Source organism: Gymnoscopelus microlampas, assembly GCF_963454915.1.
Source record: "Gymnoscopelus microlampas genome assembly, chromosome: 20".
NCBI classification, from domain to species: Eukaryota; Metazoa; Chordata; class Actinopteri; order Myctophiformes; family Myctophidae; genus Gymnoscopelus; species Gymnoscopelus microlampas.
Genome location: NC_139957.1, coordinates 35,698,015 through 35,725,712, shown reverse-complemented (window position 1 = coordinate 35,725,712; position 27,698 = coordinate 35,698,015). Strand labels below are relative to the sequence as shown.

At 40.9% G+C, this 27,698-nt stretch overlaps 2 protein-coding genes across 2 annotated transcripts; one reads left to right on the top strand and one right to left on the bottom strand.

Moving 5' to 3' along the window:
- Positions 1-740: 740 nt before the first annotated feature.
- tmem54a (transmembrane protein 54a) lies at positions 741-9,839 on the top strand. The gene is made up of 6 exons (XM_084045807.1): positions 741-893; positions 4,462-4,658; positions 4,888-4,947; positions 6,327-6,530; positions 7,329-7,466; positions 8,013-9,839. Exons 1-6 carry the CDS (start codon positions 881-883, stop codon positions 8,160-8,162), a joined length of 762 nt encoding a protein of 253 aa, XP_083901933.1. The 5' UTR covers positions 741-880; the 3' UTR covers positions 8,163-9,839.
- Positions 9,840-10,300: 461 nt separating this feature from the next.
- On the bottom strand, positions 10,301-20,979 carry LOC311036812 (putative histone deacetylase 1-B). Its single transcript, XM_084045806.1, has 14 exons — positions 20,845-20,979; positions 18,129-18,241; positions 17,528-17,645; positions 17,012-17,086; positions 16,475-16,613; positions 15,819-15,960; positions 15,635-15,727; positions 15,269-15,377; positions 14,607-14,747; positions 14,000-14,108; positions 13,752-13,882; positions 13,421-13,594; positions 11,977-12,034; positions 10,301-11,525 (listed from the first exon to the last, which is right to left on the bottom strand). The coding sequence occupies exons 1-14, from the start codon at positions 20,894-20,896 to the stop codon at positions 11,498-11,500; spliced, it is 1,482 nt and encodes a 493-aa protein (XP_083901932.1). The 5' UTR covers positions 20,897-20,979; the 3' UTR covers positions 10,301-11,497.
- Between the last annotated feature and the right edge of the window lie 6,719 nt (positions 20,980-27,698).

The following is a 27,698-nucleotide window of genomic DNA, read 5'->3' as shown; positions in this document are numbered from 1 at the left end:
CACACACTTTCTGAAGTTTATTAAGCACATGAGCTTAATACATGATTTGCAGATGAAACTTTAGAAACTTTACCCACTAGGCTGCCCATGGAAAGCCTATTTAGTATTTAGTGCTCAGGGCTCACATTCGGTCTAGAGCAGGGGTCTTCAACAGGGAGTCCGGGACCCCTAAGGGGTCCTCAGAGCTACTATAGGGGGTCCGCCAAATCTTTGTGTGATAGGATTTAGTTTTACATTAACCACTTGAAACCTAGAATTCCTTTTCTGAGGGGAACATTAGCCGAAAATAGCAGATCTACAAGCTCTCAACGCCTCGAGGCGTTGAGAGCTTGTAGATCAGCTATTTTTGGCAAAAAGGCTATAGGTGTAGAGGGAAAAAAGATCAGACTAAGTAAAAAAAAAAAAAAAATCTGAAACACAATTTTATACAATATAAAGGGGTCCCTGCTTCATCTCTCTCTCAGCTAGGGGGTCCTTGGCGTGAAAACGTTGAAGACCCCTGGTCTAGAGCATAGAGTTAAAAATAAGTCTAGAGCCCTCAGCCCGCCTACTGTATCCGATCATTCCACACAGGCATATTCATGAAAGCACACTGACTGTTTCCGTATCCGCTTTAGACCGGATCTGCAACCCTCAAATTTAATCAGTCTCAGCCTGTCTTTAGGGAATTGTGGGTGGGGCAAAGACATGTAGTCCCTCCCACTACATGATGACGACGACCATCCACAGCCACAGGTGAGCAGAGAAGGAGGAAGACACGAACACAAAGACAGAGGTGTAAAACATAATAATAATCTATTACAGAGAGAAATGGCTTTATTTACACGACTGTTATTGGGCTGCATGTGATCAACTCATAAATAACCACAACCAGTTCATCATGTCATCCTTAGGTAAGTTATATACATGTGATTATATGTTTAAACAGAGCGGAATACAAAGCAGCAGAAATACGTTTTTTTAGGTGTGGTCACAGTCAGCCCACTGTCAGGCAGTTGTGGAAAAAGTACTCAAATGTTTTACTTGAGTAAAAGTATCAATACTGCAATGTAGAAATACTCTTGATTGTACTGGAGTAAAAGTACAATATTTGCCTCTGAGATGTAGTGGAGTAGAAGTAAAAGTACTGAAAATTGGAAATAGTCCAGTAAAGTAAAAAATACCTCAAAATTGTACAGTACTTGAGTAAATGTACTTACTTTACACCACTGCTTTCTGGTCTTTCTTGTTTGAACACCCTTCATGTTCAGGTGGGTCTTAATAATCCACCCTCGGCTTCATGCGGTGGTAAACATAACATCTCTCTCGTCGCATTCTAGTAGAATATCTTGATTTAATAGTAAATGTTCGTTCATGCTCGGATCAGTCTATGCAAATAAGGTTAAATTGTAATTTAGATAGCATGGTTTTATTTAGACAGATGCCAGGTTCATTTGTAGCCCTAGAATGTATTTGGAATACATGAAATGTATGTAAGATCACAGACATTCTAGGGCTAGTTCGTTTGTTGACCTGGCTTGCATTCTATTGTTTCAATGTACAGATTATTATTATTTCTGTTATATTATACTGTTTAAACTGGTGAGGTTCTTTGTTTGCCTAATATGATCCTAGATTACGGAGGCACATAAATAATGCAATTGATGCATGTGTTTGTTTACATTGCTGACTGTAAATCGCTCTGGATGAAGAGCATCTGCTAAATGTCTGCATTTCTGCTCGGTATAAAAGCCATTTCCTTCTACCTGCCTCTCCCACATGAGAGACCACATTTCTGACACTCTCCCAACAGGCAGGCCTGGCTTGGCCAGCTACTTGTCAACAGTAGGTGACCAGGTGTCCTACCCGACTTTCTCAATGGAAGTGTAGGCAGACCACCTCCAAACCACTGCAGATGTGCTAGTTATATTATATTATAATAGTTGTATTAACATACTCTACCATACATATTGGTTAAATTAAAATAAGTCCCTGATTTCAACTTTATGTTTAATTGTTCAAATTAAGTTCACATGTTAAAAGTTCAACAATATATTTTTAGTTATTACAATTTCAAGTTAAAAGTATAAAATAAAGGTCGACATAGCATATTACACAATAAATGGACACGGTGCTGTGCAAATGGGTCATCATAGCACAGTGATTATGGGGCTGTAGAGTCTGCAGACAGACATGTATTGTAGACAAATGTGAAGTGTTTTTTTTTATCTCTACATTATGCATGTCTGAACGGTAACAATGTTGTGACTAAAAACATGGAGACTAACAATAATCACAACTGAATGCATGGGTCAGTTTACACTGTAAACACGAGCCCTCAGGCCATCATTCATCGAATGTTTGAACACACCCACCCTGGCCTGACCCCACCCTGAGCTTTGTCCCTTTATCTTCAGGTGGATCTAAACCATTGAGACCTGAGGCCGATTCTACAAATGCCTTCTTTAAACAGTGGTTCGTGTTCTCAAACTTTTTAGTGTCAAGGACCCCCAATATAATATGTATTTGGCCACGGACCCCCCCATCTGAAAATGTTTTGTGCCAGGGACCCACAGAAGAAAATATTTGTGTTAAAAAATGCAAATGTATTAAAACAAATTCAAACATTTAAAAAAAAATCAAAAATGTTCAAAAATAGCTGATGTAATAGCTCGCAGTGAGCTTTTATATCTGCTATTTTTGAGAACCACTGTTCTAAACCACTGTTCTACTGAGTCTTCTGAAAAAACTTATGTTGCTATATATATATATATGGCTGGAGAAGAATCTGGAAAGATATACCTGCACACTGCCACTTGCACGTTCAAGAGAAGTTTTATTAATGTAACAGCGTTTTGGTCGTGTAGACCTTCCTCAGGTTGTACCTCAGGTTGTACGAGGAAGGTGATCTTTGGCTCGCCCCACACCACAGGTTGAGAAATGCTGCCTTGGGGGATGTAACGGGATGTTGGGTACAGAGAGAGATACGTCTGCTCTCATACTGATTATGCTGCCATCGCTGCAGCCATTTTCAGCATGCTCCTGTAACACATTCACCATCACTCCTCTTCTGGGTCAATGAAGTTTGTGATTAATTAGCTAGTTGTTAATTAGGTGGTGTATCGGTGTGGTTGGTTACCTGCTGCTGGCCCACTTGTGTCTTGCTGTGCTGAGCCCACAGCCATGTCATGGCTCACTCAACCTGATTTTCCTCTTTATGTTCATCCACGTTGTCGGTGCACACTACCACACAACCAAGATTTATGTTTGTCCTCAGACTCAATTTGCAATTTAGGCATTTAGCAGATGCTCCTATCCAGAGCGATGTGAGATTGGAGTCAGTGAAAGGATTATCTGCACTCTCTTGAGTAGTTTCTTATATTCCTTTTATTAGAGGCAGCAGTCTGCCTCGAGAAATGGATGCATGTTTGAAACGCTGAGGAAGGCCTACGTGCCGGAACGTGTCCGTTTCTCGAGGAAGACTGCTGCTGTGCAAACCTAATAAAAAGAATATAAGAAACTACTCAAGACAGTGTGGATAATCCTTTCACTGTATATCGCATCGTTTAGAATCTGCACCCAGTTAAATTGTAAGAGACCACACCTCAAGACTCCCCTTGAGTTGAGCGTCCCTTCTCCTGACGGACCTGATCCGGTAGGAGAGTTGCCTTCGATTGGAGTCCGTGGCATGAACCCTAGTTAACAAGTGACAGGGTAATGGTCAAGTAAATATCATTCAAAGAAAAAAAATTAAGTGCTTCAAAGTAAATAGAATACCAGGTAAATATAAAGCCTAGCATCTGTCTAAAGAACGTATATAAATAACATTCTTAGCATTTGTCGGCAAGCAAGCAGTATTAAAGTCTAAATATAGCAAACATGTGAACAATATCTGCATAGTATAATTGGCATCTATCCCAAAAAATATGTCAACAAGAAGTGACAAGAATGGGGTGAGGTGTCAGATGTGTGTGGGAAGGGGTGTAGGCCTGGATCAGATCAAATTCAAAAAGCAGATGTGGGTATTATTATCACATCCACTTTCATGCCATGTAGTCACTTTCTTAATATAGCATTCATTTCAGGAGTGCTTGGATTTGTAAACATAGCTGTGTGAGAATATATTTTTTGTTGTTTGTTGTGATAAGGCTATTTCTCCTAAAGCCTAACAGAAAATGTAACTCTTTGACTTTCTGCCAATAAATACTTCCTGTCGATTTGATCCCTGATACCTGATCAAATCGACAGGAAGTGATGCCCACAACGCCCTAGGAAACTTGTGGATAGACGAAAATGTTCTAAAATAGTGAAAATAACTGATCTACAATATTGCGATGCATGTTGAGCTTGTAGATCAGCTATTTTGGCTGCGGGACACCGTCGTACGACACTGCTTAAGTGGTTAATAAGGATCTTATTATGTTGGAGGTCATCCTAGCTAATATTGTTTTTCTAAATGTTTATTGGGGGGGCTTGCTGTAGGACTATGCTGTGTCAACTTGAAGGACAACAAGGCCCTGATGAAGATGGGCCTGGGACTGGTGCTAGTGGGACATGTGAACTTCCTGCTGGGTGCCCTGGTGCACGGCGCTGTTCTCAGGCACATCAACGTGAACGCTGTGGCCCGGGCGATGGTGTACGCCATCGCCAACGTCATTGCCATTGTGGCTGGCCTTTTTGTAAGTGGCACACCCTAATGAAACACTGACCCCTGCAGGTCTGAGGGGGCTACATACACAACCCAATGTAGAGAATACACCTGAAGCAAAAGCATTAACCAGTAGATTATGCTACAAGATTGTAAATTCAGTTTAACAAAGGCCATTGATGCAATTCTATGAACAGGCCACAGTTTGACCAGTGGCATCTGATTGATTTAATCATGTATATTTTAATTGTTTCTTTCAGGGCATAATAAGTGGCATCACCGCCATTGTCCTGTCAAAAAACAAGAAAAACAAGGGACTGGTAAATACTGTTTCTCATTCATCTTTTTAGAACTCTCAAATGAACTTTTGCTCTGTTCTGAGTGCAGTGTGTTGATATGAGGGCAGTCAAACTGAGAGGTTACGCAGAGGAATCCTGTATTCAAATATGGAACCACCTCTGTTCACACACACACACACACACACACACACACACACACACACACACACACACACACACACACACACACACACACACACACACACTTGACGGTGTGCTCCTATGTACATTTATCTCCTGATAATACAAATAATACTTTGGCTGAGGAAAGAACTTTTAATTTGGCTACCATATTAAAGCTAAAGCAATGTTTTACTTAGCTAAAACCTTGGGTTGGTTTGTATAGCTACATATCCATGATACAAGTCCACATATTTCACTTGCTCCTGAATTAGGAACAAGGAATCTTTTTCCTTTTTAAGCAAACCCCAGGGTCCCCACGGTCATGAAATTCCTGGAAATATTTTGAAATTAAAAATAAATAAATCCAGTACTGGAAAAGGTTTGAAATTGATCAAACATCATCAAAGGTCCTGGAATTTATCAAGGGTCCTGGAAAAATATTTGGCTATGCATTGTTTTTGGCTATTGATTTTGTTAAAACAAAACATTTTCATAAACATGAATAATATTACACGAAATATGTAACGTAAGTAGTTTTTCGCCGAACGGGCTGTGTGACGGCAGCCTAATGTATGTCTCAAACTTTATTTTTGCTACACTGCCTATCTTTGGGCATTCTACATAGGAGTAAGAGACACATTATTGCGCCGAATGATTGTTATATAGGCCTGGAAATTGGGCTAAATATTCTGGAAAAGTTTTGGAAAAGTTTTGGAAATTCATTGCTAAAAATGTGTGGGGACCCTGAAACCCAAACAATGCAGATGCTGCCAATGTTTATTATGCTTTTAAACTTTGTCCTGTTACTTATTTGGGGGAAAGTGGTTCTATTCATGCTATATTAACCTTTGAATTTGAAAGAGCATCTGGTGTTCACTGAAATTTGTGACCCGTCTGATTCTTTGACGTTAGAGGGCACTGATCAAAGAAGGACTAATTTCCCCAAGTGGATAAATTAAGTTCACGTTTAGTGTGACACATTGCCACAGGGTCATAGATTCAGAAAAATGTGAGTATCGCATCTGCATATGGAGCTATAATAGTGGACTGTGATAACATTTTTCAAAACTAAGCAATAGGACTTGTTCTTATAGTCTGACAACTGTGTGATTTTGAGACCCGCAACAGATAAAGATGATTGGCAATATTTGAACTTATGTCATGGCCAGGTTCTGGAAAAGTTTAATCTATCTTTAAGTCCTTGGGCCACCTGTGTTGTGCTTCTGTTCTCTTTGCAGAAGTGGATTCTGTTGGTGTTCAGTTTCGTGGCAGGTCTCTTGGCAGCTGCCTCCACTTTGGGCCTGTTGGTCTCCATGGTCAAAGCCATCATTCATGGCGGACGGAGTCTGCTGACGCATTGCAAGGATTTGGACACAATCATCATTGTCGATGCCTTTTCCAGCATCACCAACGAATGTCCCTTCGACCCCACCCGCATCTACGTAAGTCAGAAACATACAGATGGACGCACAGCTAGCTGTGACGATGACTTGAACCACTGGAACCAAGTAGTATATTTGATAAAGTAGTGAACGAGGTGCTGGCTTCCTTGATGACCCGGAAGAAGCAGAGCTAAACAAAACTCTCAATGCCAAGGATACTGGCACAGGTCACTTAACAGCTTTTACATACAGACATACATGTGAATAGATGTTTATTATATCCCAGGAGTAAGAATCTTGTACACAGCATCTTAAAACACCTTAAGCGCTAGGAGGACAACCAATGAACTGATCTTTCTTAATAGTGCTGCTATTTTGATTATTATTATTCATTTTGTTGTTACTTGTTGTCTCCACCAGGCCGAAGGTAATCTTCGACACAATTTTTGAAAAACGCATTCTTTATATTACTCCTACAGATTTTGTCCAAACATAACGCAAATTGGTACACATTATCTGTATAATCATGTGATCAAGACGTATCTGTCCAATTTGTCATATTCCATCCTGATTGGCCAAGATTGACTTCTACTGGCGTGGCAGAGACCTGTGCTCCGAGGAGCAAATTTTTCTAGTTGTATATATGTTTGTTATTGTTCTGTATTTGTTTCCATCTGCTACGGCTCAGTTTCACATAAAGTTCTCAGAACCTAATTATTAATGCTGCTGCATTGTCTGAGGAACCAGAACAAAGTCATTTTACTCTTACGATGTAACAGAAACATTGAACCTTGAACTTGGATGGCCAGTGTGTTTTAGTTGTAGTTGTGACATCTTTCTGCCCATTTCCTCTGCCAGGGAACCACATTGATTCTCTGGGTTCCTCTCATCTTGATGTCTGTGGTGGAGATGGTGTTCTCCTTCCGGTGCTTTGCAGCCTGCACCTCCTTCCTCCGCATGTGCAGACGAAGGAGAAGGCCCATCCATGCTAGAAGAGTAAGTTATCATTTTTAGGTTCTTTATGTGATATGTGTCACTGGCTATGCGGGTACAATATGCCAGTGTAAATGCCCATTACACATGAAAATAATAAGTTCGTTTCCAACAATGTAACTGCTCACATACTTCTATGCTTCCTTTACGTTGTCCACTAGAGTGCAGTTCAGAGGAGCTGAGAGGGCAGGAATATTTGAATGATATCTGACCTGTTTTCAAATATATCCTTCTGACAACAAACATGACAGTAGAGGAAAGAGCTGTACTTTTTTAGAGCCTTAACCTGTTAAAACTGTGTCATTTTAGATTTTATCATTGGCTATTAAAAAATAGCAGATCACTGCGAGCTTGTTCGTTTCTATTTGCTATTTTTGAACATTTTTGAAGAATCTTGAAAGTGTGAGAACTACTGATTTAGAAGGCATTTGTAGAATCGTCCTCAGGTCTTAATGGGTTTGTACGTGATGACGGGTGCGATGGGAAAGGTTCCACATAGTTATGTGTTAGATGGTGTCTGTGTGTAAATCCATTCTGCGTTTGTTCTAGGTGCGTATTCAGAGACCTGATGAAATAGCATCATCGCCACCGCCGGCCGCACCACCACCGGAACCAGAGACAGAGACAGACGCTGAGGCCGCAGAGCAACATGAGCTACTGGAATGTAACAATGCAGCAGAGCGCAGTGACTGGCTCTGACCCAGCGGAACCTAGAATCATTTCAAAAGTACTGGAACTTTACATTCACATATAGGTTTTCAAGTGTTGGAACCTAGAATCACATAGGTTTAACCTCGTAAACCCTATATACTTGGTTGACCGGGGTCCCCCGGCAGAGTTATACACTATACAATGTTGAACATATTTGGTCCGCTGATATTTTCTTATACACCAAAGTATGTTCGCCGAAAATAGCCGATCTACGAGCTCACAGTGTGTCACATTGCAATGTGTTTTGAGCTTGTAGGTGGGCTATTTTCGCAGAATGTTCACCCCAGAATAGGGATGCTAGGGTTCATGTATTTAAAAGTACTGGAACCCACAACCACATTTATTAGACCTACTGAAAGCTATACTCTGTTTCCAAGTGTCTGCTTTCATTACTTGAAAGAGACGAGTATAAATTAGTACAAACAACTTGGCACAGTCAATGCGTTGCTATGTTACCAATGCATTTAACAAGCACATTAATGTTAATGTTTTATAATATCGGCCAAGATATCAGGATTATTTTTTATATTGGTTCGATACCAATTAACACGTTTTAAAGTAATTATCAGCTGATAACTAATATGATGTACGATATATGCACCCCTAATGATTGTCAATGCAGACAGAGTGACCTACATACTGTACTACACAGATATTGAGTCTACTATGACGTTTCATGGCCTTGTGTTGTGATCAGGATGTTGATGCCGTGTTTTGGGCCATTACAATCCCTTCTAGGGGTGCAACACTTAATCGAACTAATGGATTTAATCGATTATAACAATTGATTTTAATAAAATAATACATTTTCAAAAATACTGAAACTAGCAGACGTACAAGCTTGTGGGCTTGTAGATCTGCTATTTTCTGTATTTTAGTGCGGTCTTACGGCGTCAATTAGTATTTTTTCACGCGATTCGTATGATATGGCGTGTACTTAAATTATTTTAGCTCAAGTGGGCGACCATTTTATAATTTCTGGAATATTATATGATAATAGAGGCCTTGCACGATACATTTATACAGTTTTCTTTCTTCCAGCATGGCTGCCTGTTATCATTAGTAACGACTTTCCACAGAAAATGCATACTTTCTGAGCAGTGTTTGAGTACTGTAGGTAAAACATTGGAAAAGCATGAAATTACTGTTCCACTGTGACACAAGTGTCTCAACGCCCTGGCTCCACAGTACCTCTCCGGTCTCCTCCATAAATGTACTCTTTCACGGCACCTGCAGCCCACAGATTTGGATCTCCTCTCTATCCCCCCAAACTAGCAAGCGAACATTTGGGGACAGACCCTTCAGTGTGGCAGCCTCCGCCCTGTTGAACTCTCTCCCAATGGAGATTCGTCATGCTCGACTCTGGACTCTTTTAAGACTGCCTTGAAAAGACACCTATTGTCTCAGGCATATGGCAACTAGTTGTTTGTTGTTTTGTTTGTTGGTTGTTGGTTGTTCGTTTTAATGTAAAGCATCCTTGGGGTTCATGAAAGGTGCTACATAAATTCAAGCTATTATTATATACCGTCTCAACATGGGGTCCAGGGACCTCATTGGTCTTACGGGTCTGTAACTCTAGACCGTGTACAAAGTTTTTACACATTTTCCCTGCAGAGTAAAATCAATACTGAGGATTTTACAGTGTAGATTGGGAACCCATAGATACGTATATAAAAAATGGGGGTCTGTGGGCTAATCTATTTTTGGGACTGCTGCTTTGCTTCTGTTGTCACAGCTTTGGAAATGTCAGAACATATATATTTTTTAATGTTATGGTTTTCCATTCCAAAATAAAACATCTTGTCATTTATTTTTAAGTTTATTATAGCTACAATATATTTCAGAGTTTTATTTTGAGAATCAATTTGTATAAGTATGCATCACTATTTTAAGGGAAACTGGGCATCACCCAGACCAGCCCAGCACACACTGCACAGGGGGAGGGGGGCAAATGTCTTGCTCAGGGACACTGTATATTGGACGTGCAGGAGGTCAAATCGGCTACCTTCTGATTACCAGATAGCATTTTAACCAACACTCAACTATGGACTAATTTCAGAACCAAACACTAATATTAACTTGTATTTTTGTGACTAGTAGGAACAGAAGTTACTCACTGTCACAACAGTTTTTAATGTTTTTTATTGAGGTTGAAAAGTGTGGTCAATACAGCCTGATGTCTCACAGATTTGTATGAAATTTGCAAGCGCTATGGTGGAATAAAATTCCTCCTGTTTGCAGAATAAAAACATATATACAACAATTAATGAATTGTGGCAGTTTTGTCTGCTTTCCATTTTACTGGGAAGGCAATAAACATGTACTGAACATTAAAGCTACAATCCGGGACGTATTTTTATCAATAAAGCCGTTTTTAATAATCAGTATGTTAATAAAACTAGTGTGTTTGCAGTGGTTGGAGGTGGTTGCCCTACTTTTCGATTGAGAAATGTAGACCACGTTATTACCCCGTAATTTCCCCCTCCACCAAATCTTAGCTGACACTAGCTAATCTACAAGCTCGCAACACATTGCATTGTAAGCTTGTAGCTCGGCTATTTTTGCAGAATGTTCGACCCTAGAGTAGGGACACAATGGTTTCTGTGGTTAAACTTACGGATTGTAGCTTTTATGTCCTGACTGCAATGGAATCTAATCCCATCGCACAGAATTCCCACTGATATCAGTCAGGAAGTGTTTTCAATTATAAAGGACACGAAAGTCATGATCCAAAACATCAAATGTCAGTTCTTGGTAACACATTTGAACTGTGTTTTACATCACCCTGTGCGCCAGTCCTTGTAGCTCTAGCAGGTCAAAGCAGTGACACAAACACGTTTGAGAAGTGGACCTACGGTATAACGTCATGCTTTACCTACGTTTCAAAAAGGCACAGGACTGAAATATACAAAACAAAAGTAGCCAAAAATATCCATGATTTAAATAAATTAAATCCAAAAGATGTATAAAAGATAACGTAACATATGCTAGAGGCATTTTTTTTAATAGACTACATAGCTTTTTGTCTAGGAAAAGCAGATTTCATAGCATAAAAAGATTCAGAACAAACAATTTGACAAAACACAACGCATACAAAAAACAACAAAAATACGTATAAAATATCCCATTTTACTTTTTTTGTGAACAGGAATATTTCTGAAAGGCGTCCTAGAAAATAGGTGTAGCTCCCACTGTGGGAGGAGGGTTGAGTCCGTTATTTAAATGTACAGTCCTTCAAGGGTTTTCACTGCAGCAGCCTGGAGAGATGACTGACCTTTGTAAGCCTGTTGTGCTGGCATGAAGGCATCCGGGGTTAGGGGGCCTCACGGCGTCTTGGACTCCTCTTTTGGCCTAAAAGATCCACAACAACTTATGTTAACCTTATGCACCCTATGTCTAACCTCCTAAAAAAACAAAAACTGACAACACTGATGATAATGCTGTCAAACAAGTCTATGAAGCCATCTATGAAAAAGTTTAATCTGCAACACAAATTTTATACAATATGTAGTGGGGGGGTCCCTGCTTCATCTCTTTCAGCTAAGGGGTCCTCGGCCTGAAAAATGTTGAGGACCCCCTGCTCTATACTAACAGATCTGAGCTGCAACTGTACTTGATACACTCTTTTGTTTAACTCCCAAATCAGGTTGTCAAAGTGATTTGGCACAACACGACACGTTGTGAGCTTGCAGACCAGCCATTTTTGGAATCGGGATGATGGGGTTAAAGTGATTAATGGACCCTTCAGATAGACACTAGCTTTGTCAACACACTCAGATAAGACTTTAGAATGTTTTCTCACTTGGATGTGGATGTGTCCATTTTCTCTTCCTCTGGTGCCTTCTCCTCTTCTTTCACTTCTGTGGTGGGGGGGAGGACATCCAATATTAATCATATTAACAATCACATGAATACAATACTATTGATCTAACATTAATCCTATGATATCTGTACAGGACTATCTCTGACGTTTAAGCGAAATTACACTTTGATAGAGGTTTGGGTTGTGTAGTTACCGTGGTAATATGTAACTTCAAATATTACCGAGATATCTTCAATAGTTGCTCCGTTCAGAAAAGTATAATACAAAATATGAATTGACTTAAGTTTCATTGCACCGTGAAACAAGTCTCAAAGTCACCCTTTTAGCACATGAATGAACGCAAAACCCCAATACAAAACATCATGTTAACTTCCTGTTGATTTGATTATTTAAATAAGTGGTAAAGATTGTAAAATCAACATGGCAGAATCTGCTTGGTTTGCTTTGTTTATTTTCTAAAAGAGTCGAGTTTGAGACCCTGTGCAATGCAAGTCAATGAGGAGAACATTTTAATCAACTATTATCTCACCAATATTTGGAGTTACATCGTGGCAAGGTAACTACAGTACAACCCAAACCTCTACCAAAGTGTCATTTGTGCTTTGAAGTTTAAGCTAAAGTTAAAGTGGAAATATCCACTAGAGGGTGCTTATGTTCATGTATTCAACAACAACAAAAACATTATGTATAACCATAACATTTCTACTATGTTAGAAGCATAAAATAACATGGAATATATCTAGACTAATTGTTGAAAGCAATGCAAGTTTGCTGTATGCCTGTGGTAGTCTGTTGGAAAATTCACCAAGTGACAGATTCTGACTGGTGTTAAACCATGGCAGAACACTGTAAGCGCCAGGCACAACACTTTAAAAAGGAACAAGCTCTTAAAAAAAAAAAAAAAAAAAGATAAACACTGGATGGGATTTTAAAAGTTGCAGAAGCCTCTTAGCAGTGATGGGGATGACACAGAGTACCATGAGCCCCGCAGCAAAAATGTTTTTACCAACAGGCTACCTCAGGCATCAAATATTTTATGTATCGTTCGTTGCTGTCGGGCAGAAACCGCTTATCTCCATATTCACTCCATATAACTTTTTGTGTTAAATAAATGAAAGTAGTAAAAGTTAGCTTTTTTTTTTTTGAATCCTGAAAAGTCACAGTCATGAGGTTTCCACCTGACAGAGATGATATAATATTTGTGGTGTGGACATGATTTCAAATATTAATCTGTAACATTTCCTGACAATATTCCTTGTGCTATTTATACTAGTAACAGAGTAGAAATGTAACATATTGCCTTTTAACTCATGATAATTCCAACTGAAGATTTTCAACTCATGATAATTCCAACTGAAGATTTTCAAACGTTACAATGTGTATAAATTAGAATGACACAGAGGAAAGATGAATGGACACATACCTTTCTTCTCCTCATGACCTTTCTTCTCCTTCTCTTCTCCCTCCTTCTCTCCTCCCTCCGTCTTGGTTCGTTTGGCTTTCTTGTAACTGGCGGCATTCCTGCGTCCTCCCTCTCCCTCGTCTTCAGAGTCAGAGAACTCCTCTTCACATGCTATCCTCTTGTCATGGGCACGAACTGTGCAAACACAGGACAGAAGGTGAATTACATTTGGTTTGCCATATTCGTTTGATAGGGGAGCAAAACTGGATGCTGCTACTAGGGGTGCATCATCTAATTGATTTAATCGATACAAAAGAATCGTTCAACTTTGTTTAAAAAGTGGGGGTCTTACTGGAGATGCGTTTGTTAGGGTCTTCTTCCTCTTCGTCACCACTGTCCTCCTGCACAGCGTCCTCTGGAATGGCCTGCATCTGGACCCCCGGGGCGTGGGGAAGCATCCGCAAGTTCTCAAACAGACGCTGCCTGTGTGACGTCACAACACCACATTGCATACATTAACAAACAAAGGCACATATCTAGTTGTTGTAATGATTTCCTGACGAGCACAGTAGCACTGAGTTGAAGAGCAGAGTGACTCACTTGATCTTCTCCAGGTAGTCGTTGGTGTTCTGGTTGGTCATGTTGGACGGGCTGATGTGAAGCTTGAAGTCCGGCCCAAAGTACTCAAAGTAATCGTTGTACGGGAGCTCTGTGGAGGACATATGGATAATCTTATCACTTTGCAGTTGGCTTACTATTGGCTATACCTTAGCTTATATTACCAAGGTACTACACCTTGGTACTGTAATAGTACCTTGGCTTATATGACTATACCTTGGCTCACATGTCCATAGCCTTTATTAATTAATTAAATAATTTTATGGTCGAAATTAATCAAATGATTAATGGACTATGACAACAATGGTTAAAGCAGAAAATGATGGTAAATCACAAGATATCTGACCCCAAACAGACCTCTTGAAATTTCTTAATGACCCAGCAGTCCAAAAACTTTTGTAATGTGACAAGACAAGCAATCACATTTTGGTGAACTCATATTAGAAATGATTGCAAAATACATAACTAAATCGATTACTTGAAGGGCTTCACCCCCACGTTGCAGATTTGACTTGACTTCACTGTACCTCTGATGGGCAGGCTTAATAACGTACTGTAATGAATGTAATGAACTGTTATGTGGACTCACCGTTAGGGATGGAGCTGTCCAGGGCTACAGCTGTCTCGTATGTCCAGCAGCGAGCCACGTTACGGATGGTGTAGCCTCCTCCACCCAGCATCAACAGAGGCAGGTTGAAACTCTTCATGTACTCCACACACTTGGCATGACCTGAGTGGACAAAATAAACTGGCTTCAACTGTCCATCCGGACTAGTTGGCTCTAGTCTAAATAATACAACTATTATCCTTAAACTTGAGCTATTGCAGTTATACTCCAGAGATTGCTATGTTGGAAAGACTATTTTTTCCAGGAGACATGTGAAAGCCTTGTCCACATCCTGTCTGCCATTTACACTGCTGCTAACTTTAAACCATAATAATACAACTGCATAAGTTAACCCCTTGAACCCCAGCATCCCTGTTCAGAGGGGGAACATTCGCCAAAAGTAGCCGATCTACAAGCTCACAATAGACGGGGAAAAAGCTGCCCCAAGTACAGTTGCAACTCAGGTCCGTTTCACTAGACTAGAGGGTTTAAGTCAGGGGTGTCAAACTCCTTTCGGGGTGAGGGCCTTTAAGTCATTGGTTAGATTATACTTTATTGATCCCTATGGGTGAATTCATCCTGTCTGACTCTGCATTTGACCCATTGAAAGCCATTAAAAGCAGTGCGCAGCCAATGTACTGTACCTTTAATGGTGAGGTTAAAGCATCCCAGCCTGTCTCCTGACAATGAATCAGCTCCACACTGGAGCACCACAGCGCTGGGTTGGTACATTTCCATCACCTTAGCCATGATCTACAGCCAAACAACAAAAACAGCTATTCACAATGTTTGGACTCATATTTAATGCCTACATTTTCTCAGTCGTACGACAGTGTCATGGGCCAAAAATATCAAACCTATAAGCTAACAACACATTGCCTCCGCAACGCCTTGTGAAGTTATAGATCGACAACAAAGTATAAAGCAGGTTTTACACGTTGTTTGGGAAACAAATCAAGGTTATTTTGTCTAGCATGGGATGTAGAAAATTGATTGTTCCATGTACTCACAGGTTTGAATATGGCTTCATAAGACTCATCGTCGATCCCGTCTCTCAGTGGGTAGTTAACAGCGTAGTATTTACCCTTCCCTGCACCGATGTCCTGCAGGAGACAAGCTCTATGTCAGCCCACTACTGGAACACAACATGTGTATGTAAAGTATGTGTCATAGAGGATTCCTAATGAACCTTACCCTCAGGTCTCCAGTGCCAGGGAAGTACTCTCCATACTTATGGAAAGACACGGTCATCACACGGTCTGTGGTGTAGAAGGCCTCCTCCACTCCGTCACCATGGTGGATGTCTATGTCGATGTACAGGACCCTCTGGTGATATCTGGACCCATGTGACAGACACCATTGTTACAGAAGTGACAGACACCATCACTTGTGCTACATACAAAGTCTGCACACAGGATCACAAGTGGTCTCTAGAAACATTCCAGTGTAAAATAGATTTCCTGACAGACCCTATTACAATCATACCAAGTAAAAAAACAAAACAAGATACAGAGACTAATAATGGCTTGTTCTCCCTGTCCAGTTTGTGAACGAAGCTCAAATCGCATATCACAAATTATGCAGTGTTCCATAGCGAAGCTCCACTATACAGGTTGGCTGCTCATTGGCATATAAAGTAGAAAAGAGCTTCACAAGAACAATTGTTTTACATGAATAGACTTTGACTTTCACTTCACCCGATATTTCTTCTGTTTTGTGATGTCATGAGCTATGATTGGTCTACTTTTGAGTAGACATGCATATACACACACACACGCAATTTGAGCATTGATGCAATTCAAAGTACTGGTAACATAGCAGAGTGGCTGTGATCAATCTTTCATACTCACTTCAGTAACTCTAGAATAGCGAGTACGATGTCATTGACATAGCAAAAACCAGAGGCTTCAGACTTCTTGGCGTGATGCAGTCCTCCGGCCCAGTTGATGGCGATGTCAGTCTGTTGTTTGTTGAGCTTAACCGCTCCGGCTGGAACACCGTGAGGACGAAACAATGAACAAACTGTACCAGCTCACACTACTTCCAAGTTCCTTATAAAAAATATATCTATACACATTTTGTATTTGGGCCTGAAAACCCTGAAATAGAAACCCTTTCTATTTCTACCCCAAGGCTGTCAAACTTTGCAAAAATATAGACGAAGCAACCGATTTTTCAAGCAAGCGAAACACCACGTGCCCCGGCCACTGATTCACGGAGTGGGTTAGGGACAGAACAGGTTGTTTGAAGCGAGTCGTTGTTGAACTATTCACTTGCTCGCATCATGGTATGTATAGGGATGGGTGTCAGGGATAACTAGTGCAACACATACGTACAAAGTTCTGATTCTTATTCTTAGAATGGTAGAATGCATTAAGACAACTTACCAACAGAGCCCCCAGTTGAGAGCTGGCAGAACTCAAACAAGCCATCAAACACAGGACAATCCTCCCCTACGTTAACTGTGGAGAAACGGTCAATATAAATGTACATTTAATAACATGGATTTATAGTAGTTTACCTAAAGTCATGCACAACTAGAATGACTTATCTTTCTAAACCAGTGGTTCTCAATGGTGTGTCTGTGAGGGGGTTCCCAGCTAAATTATTGATAGTTAGGAACCAAATGGAACCTTACAGGTCTGCAACTCAAAGAGTGTACAAATGGAACCAAATGGAATAACGGTCCATAAAGGTTCCATTTGTATACTCTCTTGAGTGTTAAATTAACTACACTTTTACAGTGTAGAATGGGGTCCCAGAGATAAAAAAAAACCCCCATCAAATGGAGGTCTATGGCCTAAGGTAATAGGAAAATCAATCTAGGTGTCCTTGAGATTAAAAAGGTCGAGAACCCCTGATCTACAAAACACAACCTCTCCCTCTGCTCTGGCCAAACTTACATCTCTGCATCTGTTTGCTGTACTCTGACATGTTGTCTGGCCGGATGGAACGCAGGAACTTGATGTAGTCGTCACTGTGATATTTAGTCATCTCCTCTCCATTAGCCTTGTGGGGACGCTGCAACAGAGAAGGTAAATTAGTCCCTGAAACAGTCCGCTGCTCTCCAATACTTTAGAATATCGTCGCTGTCGGGCATAACCTTTAACCCATTAAGACCTGAGGCTGATTCTACAAATGCCTTCTAAAATCAGTAGTTCGCACACTTTCAAGATTTTTTGCTGCTGTGAGCTTGTATGTCTGCCATTTTTCAATAGCCAACGCAAAAATCTAAAATGCTTTCCCGTTTTATTGGGTTAATCTAGATATTTAATCTTTTTTCCATAAATGAATGCCCCATTATACTTTGTCATATGACAGTCACATGCAAAAGTAGTAGATCTGCAAAGCTAACAATGCCTCGAATGACACTGTAAGCTGGATCCACTGGAACACAGGTTCTTTTGCACATTTCCTGAAATGTAATGGTCTTGGACATACAAGGTTTCCACCCAACAGCGGCAATATGAAAGCAGATGTTCATCAGAAAAGGTAACCACATACATAGATCTCCATCTTTCTGTAGAGGCCATAGTTGAGCAACAGGTTGTGGGTCATGCGTATGCGATGGGGCTTCATGGGGTGACCCTGACCGTAGTAATAATTCCCAACATCACCTGAGATAGAGACAAAGACAAACATCAAAAGGATTTAAAAACGGAAACACAAGAACAATGTTGAAACTACGCTGACAAATTGACCTCGTAGTAATTTTTCAGCATTTCTGCTTTTTAGAAATGGGGTTGACATGCAAGGGTCATCATCGCCATGCTGGCTTGTGGTGGACATTTTTTTCCTATTTTTTGCCATGGACATACAAAATGAGTACACACACACCCACATTAAGAGCTAGTCCTAAATCATTGGTTCTCAAAGTGGGGTCCGGGGACCCCCAGGGCTCCTTGGACGGGTACCAAGGGGTCCCCAGCAAAATTAGTTAATATAGTGTCACAATCATTTTAACCACTTTAACCATATTTTATAGTTTGGCTGTTCAAAATCTAAATATCAGATATACAAGCTTATATAAGCTATAAGCTTGTAGATCTGATATTTTCGAAAAAAGATCATGAAAACTTGTGCAAATCTTTGAATATATATATTTTTTAAAGCGAACATTTGTAACTCAAATCTTTGCTTCTTTGCTTTGAGATGGGGGTCGGTGGCCAAATACACGTCATTTTGGGGGTCCTTGACAAGAAAAGGTTTGGGAACCACTGCCCTAAATGACCATTACATGTCTGTAACTCCAAGTTACAGACATGTTGAAAATAAAAATGTTTGAGAACCAAACGTGTCATTCATATAGTGTCATAGTAAATCAGTGTCATACAAATTCAGAAGAAAACCTGGAGACTGACGCACTAGAAGCATGTGATCAGAATCAGCATTTCAAGTCTTGGTTGAAGCTCACCGCTGGGTCCAGATCCCAGCATGCCCGGTTCGGCAGCCGGCCCAGTAGAACACTGGGTCGGTACCGAGGGCCAGGCAGCCAGACCCCCCCGATGTCAGAACGACGCCAGGGGGGCATCGGAGCCCGGGCTCAGCACAACTCAGAGAATGGATAAACTGTTGCATCATTTCACATGTTTACTTTTTTTTTTTTTTTTTTCATCTTCATTGCTACATTAACACTGATTTGATATTTGTTTTAAATAGGCTTATTGCTGTGTGCAAATATACACACACAGAGACACACACACACACACACACACACACACACACACACACACACACGTGTATTCAAATCTATGGGGAAACGTCAGTAAATATTAGAAATCGCAAAAGCACTACAGTGTGATATGTATGGAAAAACAGAATAGCCAACTGTTCCTCAATATGACATAGTACAAATGTCAATGCAGGACGTGATGATGATCAGACTGTGTCAGCCAGAACAGTCTGTACATAGACAGGGGTGTTATAGTAGGATTGCAGTGCATAAACAACCCCTCATTAAGAAATAAGAAGACAAAATGCACAGAGAGCACAGTGGTACAAAAACCATTAGGTTCAAAATACACTATGAAGCCCACCACACAAACTCTGAACCGAAAGCATGAGAAAACAGGATGAGAAACGACTGCTTTGCTTATTGGTAAGAGAGGGTCGGGTCGTCATCATCAAGCAGTTTGATCGCCAGTGTGTTGCCAACTGGCCATACCATATAGTGAGTGACTCTTAATGCACGAGGTCCAGTTAGGAGGAGACCAGAGACTGACGATAAGAGATAATCTCTCTCTCTCTAGGGAGATTTAAAGCCTAATCAGCGTCGCTTGCCCAGCAGTGTTGCCATGTATGTCCGTTTATTAGAAGGGACTTTGGGCTTGTTTTTCTGTACCGTGTGGAGTTGCTTGTAAATATTGGTAGTTGTTGCAGTTTTTTGGGCTCGTTTCTGAAATGTAGTTGCTTATTTGGGCTTGTTCCTAAAGTGTAGTTTAAACCAGTGGTTCATTTTCAAGTCAAGGACCCCCAAATGAATGTATATTTGTCTGCGGACCCCCATCTGAAAACATTTTATGCCAGGGACCCCCATACAAGATTTATGTTGTTAAAATGTTTCAGAACAATTCCTTTTTTTTTAAATAGCAGGATTACAAGCTCATAACGCATCGCATTGTTTGTTTCTATTTTCAATTAGCCTAGTAACTAGGCCTTAGTTACTTCTTTTGGGCTTGTTTTCAAATCTGGCAACACTGCCCCGGCGTCGCTTGCCGACGGCGACACATTTGTTCTGGTCGGCAAGCGCCGCCGTCGTCGCACTGTGGAGTGAAGATTTAAACCACCAGCATGCCGAGCACGGTGTGTTCTTGTTTAGCTAATTGCGGTGTTCAGAATGAGGTTACAGACAGTCTCACATCCTTTGTTAGCTCTGTGTGTGTGAGGGTTAAAATAAACTAGTACCTCACATGTTTAATGTTCACTATTCTAAAAAGTAAACATTTCATATATTTAAAAAACAAAAGGCAAACAAAAGCATGAAAGATGCTAATCTGATCCTAAATTAATCACATCAACGTTTCAACACTAGGATGGATCCAGTGTGATGATGGTTAGAGATGATCAGCTAGCTTTAGCTCCAGGAGGCTAGTGTAGGAGGGAATGGACCGAGCGACACATCCCACAAACTGCAACGTTTCTCCCGGGTAAAATAAAACTCAAAGGATTCCGGGTTCGAGTGTCCGGTCCCCCCCCTCCTTTCGGAATAATGGACACTCACCATCGTAATAGTAGCAAACTTTTTTCTTTGTTCCTTGAGAAGTCAGCGCCATTTTAGTTAGTGTGGAGGTCTGGTCTGGAGGAGAGAAGAGAGACGAGACGCGCAAAGCGCTGCTGCAACACGATACTTTGTAGCGCGTCTGTCTGGGCGGCGGCGGCGGCGCTTTGATCCAAGAGGCAGAGGAGGAGCAGTGGTGGAAAAAGTACTCACTTTTTTTTACTTAATACCTTTGCAACCAATACATTAATGGCAAGTATTTCCTACAGCTTTAAGTCCAAAAATCTGAACTAACCCTTTAAATGTGAGAAACATCCTTCTGTGTGTGAAGAAGTCAGACTCTATGTGCAAGGGGCTTAAGATGTACAGTGTGGGCCTGGGCCGCAGCGTGGCGGTCCAGGCACCCTAGGCTGCAATGCCAGCCTGACAGCGTGTCGCGGGTTCGACTCCCGATCCCGACGACCTTTGCTGCGTGTCACCCCCCATCTCTATCCCCATTTCCTGTCAGCCTACTGTGATCTATCAAAAAAAGCAAAAAAAATATCTTTAAAAAAAAAAAGATGTACAGTTTGTGGTCAGATGAATAGGCCTCAAGACTCTCACACACACACACACACAGACTTCACTTACCGTATATGTCACAGGGAAATTGGCATTCCAGGGAAATTGAAAGAGGAGCGCTTGCTTTTATGCGTGGGCCATTTGTCCAGGTGAAATTATAACCTTAATAGTGTGTGAATTGTGTTTGTGTGTAGGTATCTGATCCCATGTGAGCATCTGGGTGTGAGGGAGCGCTCCTCTCTCACACAGAGAGACGTCTACTCCTCCTGCGCCTCCTCTCTGCTGCTCCTCATGCCCTCCTGGTGTCCACACACACTCACACTCTGAGCACATACACTGGCCCAAAGGAGCAGGTGAGAAGGCACGCACGCACCCCTTAAGGCATTGGCTCTCAAAGTGGGGTCCGGGGACCCCCAGGGGTCCTTGAGGGAGTTCTAGGGGGCCCCCCTGCCCACCCATCACCCCCCGCCTGCCCGCCCGCCCACCCCCCCCCCAGGCCCGGAGCAGAGTGTTCGCTGTCATCCTGTACGCCGAGTTCCTGAAGGAGCTGGCGGCCATCGCCCAGGAGCACAGCGTAGTACCGGACCACTCAGCGCTTGAACCCCAAATGTCACTGTTCTGGGGGAACGTTCACCAGAAATAGCTGATGTCCAAGCTCATGACGCGTCAAAATGCGATGCGTTGTGACCTTGGAGATCAGCTATTTCTGACAAAGAGATTTGGTGTAAAAGGAAACGAGAGCAGACAAGTACAGTTGCAACTCAGGTCCGTTTCACTGTGTATATCGAGGGTTTAAGTGGTTAACCTGGTATTCTCCTGGTGTAATCACTGACAGGTTAGATCTGTCAGTGCCAGCAGTATAGAAAGCCAGCAGTACATGAGGTCCTGGTAGGACATAAAACCAGCAGTACTAGAGGCCCTGGTATACCAGGGCCTCTAGTACTGCTGGCTTTATATCCTATAGGATATAAAGCCAGCAGTACATGAGGTCCTGGTAGGACATAAAACCAGCAGTACTAGAGGTCCTGGTAGGATATAAAACCAGTCGTACTAGAGGTACTGTGTCAAAGAAACATTGCCAGGATAGATAAACTAGCTGTCTTGGGAATTGAACTTGTGAGATTTTATGTTCTGGGCTGTCACCATAGAATCATTATCTAGCCATCAGCCCACAGTGGCCTTGTAAGCCATTTGTATTAATATGTTGTATTTTATAATGCAGTACCATTCATACATACCATAATGTCGCTATCGGGCAGAAACCAGCTATCTCCATTTATCTACTTTTTTTTTTTTTTTTTCATAAAACAGTGCTATTGAACACCCTTTATGTCTGTGTGTGGGTTTTACAAATATTGAACCAATGAAAAGTATTCAAACGTGCTTAAATACTAAACCTCCTAAGTCCATTGTATCCTCAAACTGTCGGTCAACCCGCCTATCTGCTGTTTTTTCCATCATTGATTAGAATGACAAAGTCAGATGGAAAAACATGAATGGTCAAAAACCTCCTAACTCCACTTGAGCTGTAGTTGGGTAAAGTGATGATAATATAAGTAAGGACACATTCAAGTGTCTGACAATGCATAAAGTCACCAATTTAAGTGGCAGTATTGTGGTGTGCTGGTTTCTGCCCGACAGCACAGATAAACAGTACTCCTGTCAGGACTTGACTGTGACAAATTATGAATATGTACCGGTAGGTAAAGAAGAACTGATTATTTGTATTGATAATTTGTAATTTGTATATAAACGCAATGAGATTATTCTAATGATGCTTAATCTCTTAATATATTTTCTGACAGTGTGAATACCAGATTGGTACATTTTTGTATTAAACTGAATAAATTGTACAGTTTGATTACAAATCATATTTATAGCCTTAGGATAAGGATAAGGATAATTCCTTTTAACAGGTTGTTCATGAAAGTCCTTGCGGTCTTGTTTCCAATGAGAACCTGTGAGCAATTAGGGGTTAAGAGTCTTGCTCAGGGACAAATTTCATTTCATCGACACATATGCTTATACAGTTTCCATACTGTTAGCTGATACATAAAGATGTTCCCTTAATTGTGTCTTGTGTCTCTTTGTGATTACAGTTGGTTGATGACCCATAATTATTGTATTTTATCATGTTTAATTCTTGGTTATTACTCCATCAAATCGTTCTGTTTTTGTTGCTTAATCATTTTAAATAACGGTCACCTTATTTTAACTGAAGTGTTTGTTGTTCCCTTCTGATTGTTGTGTTGACATCCGTCACATCTTAAATAAATAGCTTTTAAAAGGACGTTTTGTGTATGTGTGTTTGGTGTGTGTTTGAGTGTTTAACCCTCTTTTTGGACAGACTGACTAAAAAGACTAAAAACTGCTGTTTAGACGCCATCTAGTGTCCATCAGCAGACACTACACCTGTCTGAGGATATGGGTGTAAAATGTATTTCAGATTTTACACTAGGTTAGGGGCCTTCAACAGGCCTTTTGTAGTCAATTGTATTTACATCAGTGTGTTTATGTAGTTATCAATGCTTAATAATAATAATAACAGCTAATGTCCCTGCCTCGTTGATGTAATTATTTTAGCCTGCTTTACATTATATTCTTTATGGTAGTTAATAGAAATCATTGATTTAGAGGGAGGGGAAGCATCATTTCTGAATTCATTTTCAGTAATCCCATCAGCGTCTTTTAGCGACGAGGTCTGCCTCTTCTTTGGCGTTGTATGGACGTCGTACGGACGTCTTATTTGATTTTGATTTGGTGTTTTTGCAACGCAGCTGACTTTAATGAGGTCTGACTCGGACGTCGTATGGACGTCGTATGCACGGCGTGTGGGCGTAATGTTAAATGAACGTTGTTTTTGATGGGTTTTTGCAAAAGGTGAGGTCCGACTCGGACGTCGTGTGGACGTCGTATGCACGGCGTGTGGGCGTAATGTTAAATGAACGTTGTTTTTGATGGGTTTTTGCAAAAGGTGAGGTCCGACTCGGACGTCGTATGGACGTCGTATGCACGGCGTATGGGCGTAACGTTGTATATCAACCTCAGACCGTCTGATAACAGGAGATTCTTTCCCAGGGAGGGGGGGCTCTTGACCACGCTGGGGGTCCCCCCCCGGAAGTTTTTAACAGAGTATTCTGGTGGATTTGAGTTTGACACTTTTATCAGGCTTTACTTATACATAGGATCCATTAAAAAGTTAAAAGTAGCAATAAAAGAGCCATATTTAATAATAACTTTTTTCTGGGGACCCCCCCCCCAGGACATTTTTTAACAGAGTAGAAGATGTCATCCTGTATTCTGGTCTGACATTAAATCATTTCGTAAAGCGGAGATGGTGTGTCTTGCCAATGTCAGTGGGGAGAGTCTTGCTTTTTTTCAAAGAGAAGTACCAAGTACCAAGTACCAAAGTAGAAATGATTTAATGACATGATAAACTACATGAACACACTGATGTAAATACAACTGATTACATAAGGCCTGTTGAAGACCCCTAACCTAGTGTAAAAAATATTTTAAATCTGAAATACATTTTACACCCATATCCTCAGACAGATGTAGTGTCTGCTGATGGACACTAGATGGCGTCCAAACAGCAGTTTAGCAACAACATGAGACCAAAATATTAGTATTTCCTGGAAGTCGTCTGGTGTCAGATGGTTCCATAACCTAACAATTAAGATTCCTGTTTTTCACCCTGGTGGCCTGGGTTCGACTCCCGGTATGGGAACTCCATCAAATCGTTCTGTTTTTGTTGCTTAATCATTTTAAATAACGGTCACCTTATTTTAACTGAAGTGTTTGTTGTTCCCTTCTGCCGAATATTTTCAAAAAGCACTGAAATGTTAAAACGAGCGTTTCTAAGAAGGGGGAGTATGGATCCCAAATATGCGACACAGATGAGTTTGATTGCTTGCATGCAATAGCTACTTCTGTTGATGCACATTTCTCAACATTTCATTTTTCAGTTTGCAAAAAGCTCAACTTTGCTTGACTCCCTATGTATCTCTCAAGCACACTGCACACATAATATAGGCTGTAGGCTAATAGCAAACACAAATAGGTGTGAAATAATTGTACAATATATAAATAAAAACAAAATAATGTTCCTACATTTTGAGGATGACGTGCATTCAATAATGACATCAAAGTGCATGAGTGAGCATCTGTGGGACTTACAGTGCAATATACACAATGAAACCCCTATCTAATTCAAGGTATGAAATTAAAACCTGCAGTCAGCATGTGGTGAATATTCTGTGTTGCTCAGTATGCAACCATCTTTCACATGAACAGCTTTGCATAAAAAGTGCATTCAGCTATTATGAATCATGAATTGAGTGCTAACATTCTATGTAAACATACACAACAGGACAAAGGTGAAACAGTAAGCACAGCGCTGCAGGGAATCGAACCCTGTTCCCAGCAGAAACCAGGTGTACCGACTACCAGCGCTTTTTTGCCATGTTGACACCATTATGTCCATACTTGCATGAAAAATTGAAAATGTATGAAAAGATATGAATAACCTGGCTTTACCAACACAGCTCTCCGTCGGTGTTTAGTGATTGACCTGTAACCACCACTATACACCCTATACATCAACTATTTGAAAATAGCTGATCTACAAGCTTGTTGATCAGCTATTTTCAACAAATCAGACCCTTAAACTAAGCTAAACATTCTAAGGAGTATGACAGTGATCAGTGAGTATATTTATGAATCATTACATTTGACTAAGATGGACTGTTGTTAGCTTTAAGCCCAAGCTGCAGGATACAGACAGCCCAGTACACAATTATAAAATCCCAGGTCGATCTAAAAACGAATCCACTGTATTCACCAGGTTATTTGAGCATTAAATCGTTTGCTTTACCATGTTATAAATGTAGCAGGGGGGGCTGTTAGAGGGAATAATAATAAAATATATAATGCCTACTAGACTACGCCACCTTTTTCTAGAGGGAAGGTCCTCTTTAACAATGCAATGCACAGGTTCGTTTAACCAAGGATGAGCATGGAAATAAGACATAGAATGACTTTATAAAAAAAAAGGCTGTTTATTATTTTTCCTTCATAAACACATCCTTCTTGAATATCCAACATTGTATAAAGTATTCAAACTTTTAAAATACACACTAGACTAAAACCCAACAATCATAATAACCAAACACATTCAATACCATACATTGGGCTGGCATAACAGAGGAGGAGAAGGAGCACAGCATGGAATAAGGGCATACTCTTTACCATAACTTACTAATTCACCAGGTGGCCAATATGCCGACACATTTAGAAACGCCATGCCTTCCAGCTCTTGTCCCTAACCCTTTTATCTCCTGTGACAATAAACCCCACCCTTAATTTGAAACAAGGAGCACCTGGCTGATGCTGCCATAGTAACAGGTCTACCTGGTTACATAACTCCCCACAAAGTTTAAAAATGTGTACTCACATTTTGCAAAGCCAAAACACACAAGAAGCTATTGAATTCAGCAAAACACACAAAAACAATCAATTCAGTGTAAAAAATAAAACACACTAATAAACCATGTGGGGTCAGTCTCCAGTCAGGGCTCACTCATCATCACTGGGCGCAGGTAGGCTACATTATGAGACATCTTCTGGACCTTACTCAAGAAGACTGCATAAACATTCAAATACTGCATCCAACTCACACACTGTACATCTAAAATATTTGATAGTTAAATCATTGTCCAACTTAAGTTAAGATTGAATTGATGCACAGGGATTTGAACATCATAATTAACATGGAGGCATATTACCATGCTAGACAGTCCACCTCAGGCATATGTACACACCGTACAGTCAGTCATTCCGTCAGCTGTGACACTATCCAACTTGACACAGCACAGTACTGAGGCCAGTCTATCCGGGCCCAAAGGAGTGTGGCTATGACACCGCTCACTCCGCTTCCCAAGGAAGGGACCGTCGACTCCTCAGTGATTCACACCAGAGGTCAGCTGATCGAGGTTGACTGGAGTGCGGCCTCTGATGCCCACACGCTCCATAGGTTGACCCTCAGCTCCAGACCTCCACACATGCTCTTCATACAGTTCCTCTGAGGGGAAAGCAGCAGTAGTGAAGAATACGGCCATGACGGCAACAGCACTCTCCAGATCCTTAAGATCCCATGCAATCGCTCCTCACCATCACTCTAGGACAGAACCACTCCATTAACAGTATAAGCAAAAAAATGCAACAGATCCCTTAAGCATCAATATCTCAATCTTACTCTACAAAGTGTTTTTTTCTTTTTTTTTTTAAACTTAATT

What these genes read in the sequence shown, in the direction of transcription:
- tmem54a (XM_084045807.1), top strand. An exon ending in ACAAGAAAAACAAGGGACTG is followed by an intron (nt 4,948 to 6,326) that starts GTAAATACTGTT and finishes TTCTCTTTGCAG; the next exon opens with AAGTGGATTCTGTTGGTGTT. An exon ending in TCGACCCCACCCGCATCTAC is followed by an intron (nt 6,531 to 7,328) that starts GTAAGTCAGAAA and finishes TTCCTCTGCCAG; the next exon opens with GGAACCACATTGATTCTCTG.
- LOC311036812 (XM_084045806.1), bottom strand. Translation starts at nt 20,896, where the DNA reads ATGGCGCTGACTTCTCAAGGAACAAAGAAAAAAGTTTGCTACTATTAC. An exon ending in GACTACCTGGAGAAGATCAA is followed by an intron (nt 13,883 to 13,999) that starts GTGAGTCACTCT and finishes GACGTCACACAG; the next exon opens with GCAGCGTCTGTTTGAGAACT. An exon ending in ATGGACACATCCACATCCAA is followed by an intron (nt 11,526 to 11,976) that starts GTGAGAAAACAT and finishes TGGATCTTTTAG; the next exon opens with GCCAAAAGAGGAGTCCAAGA.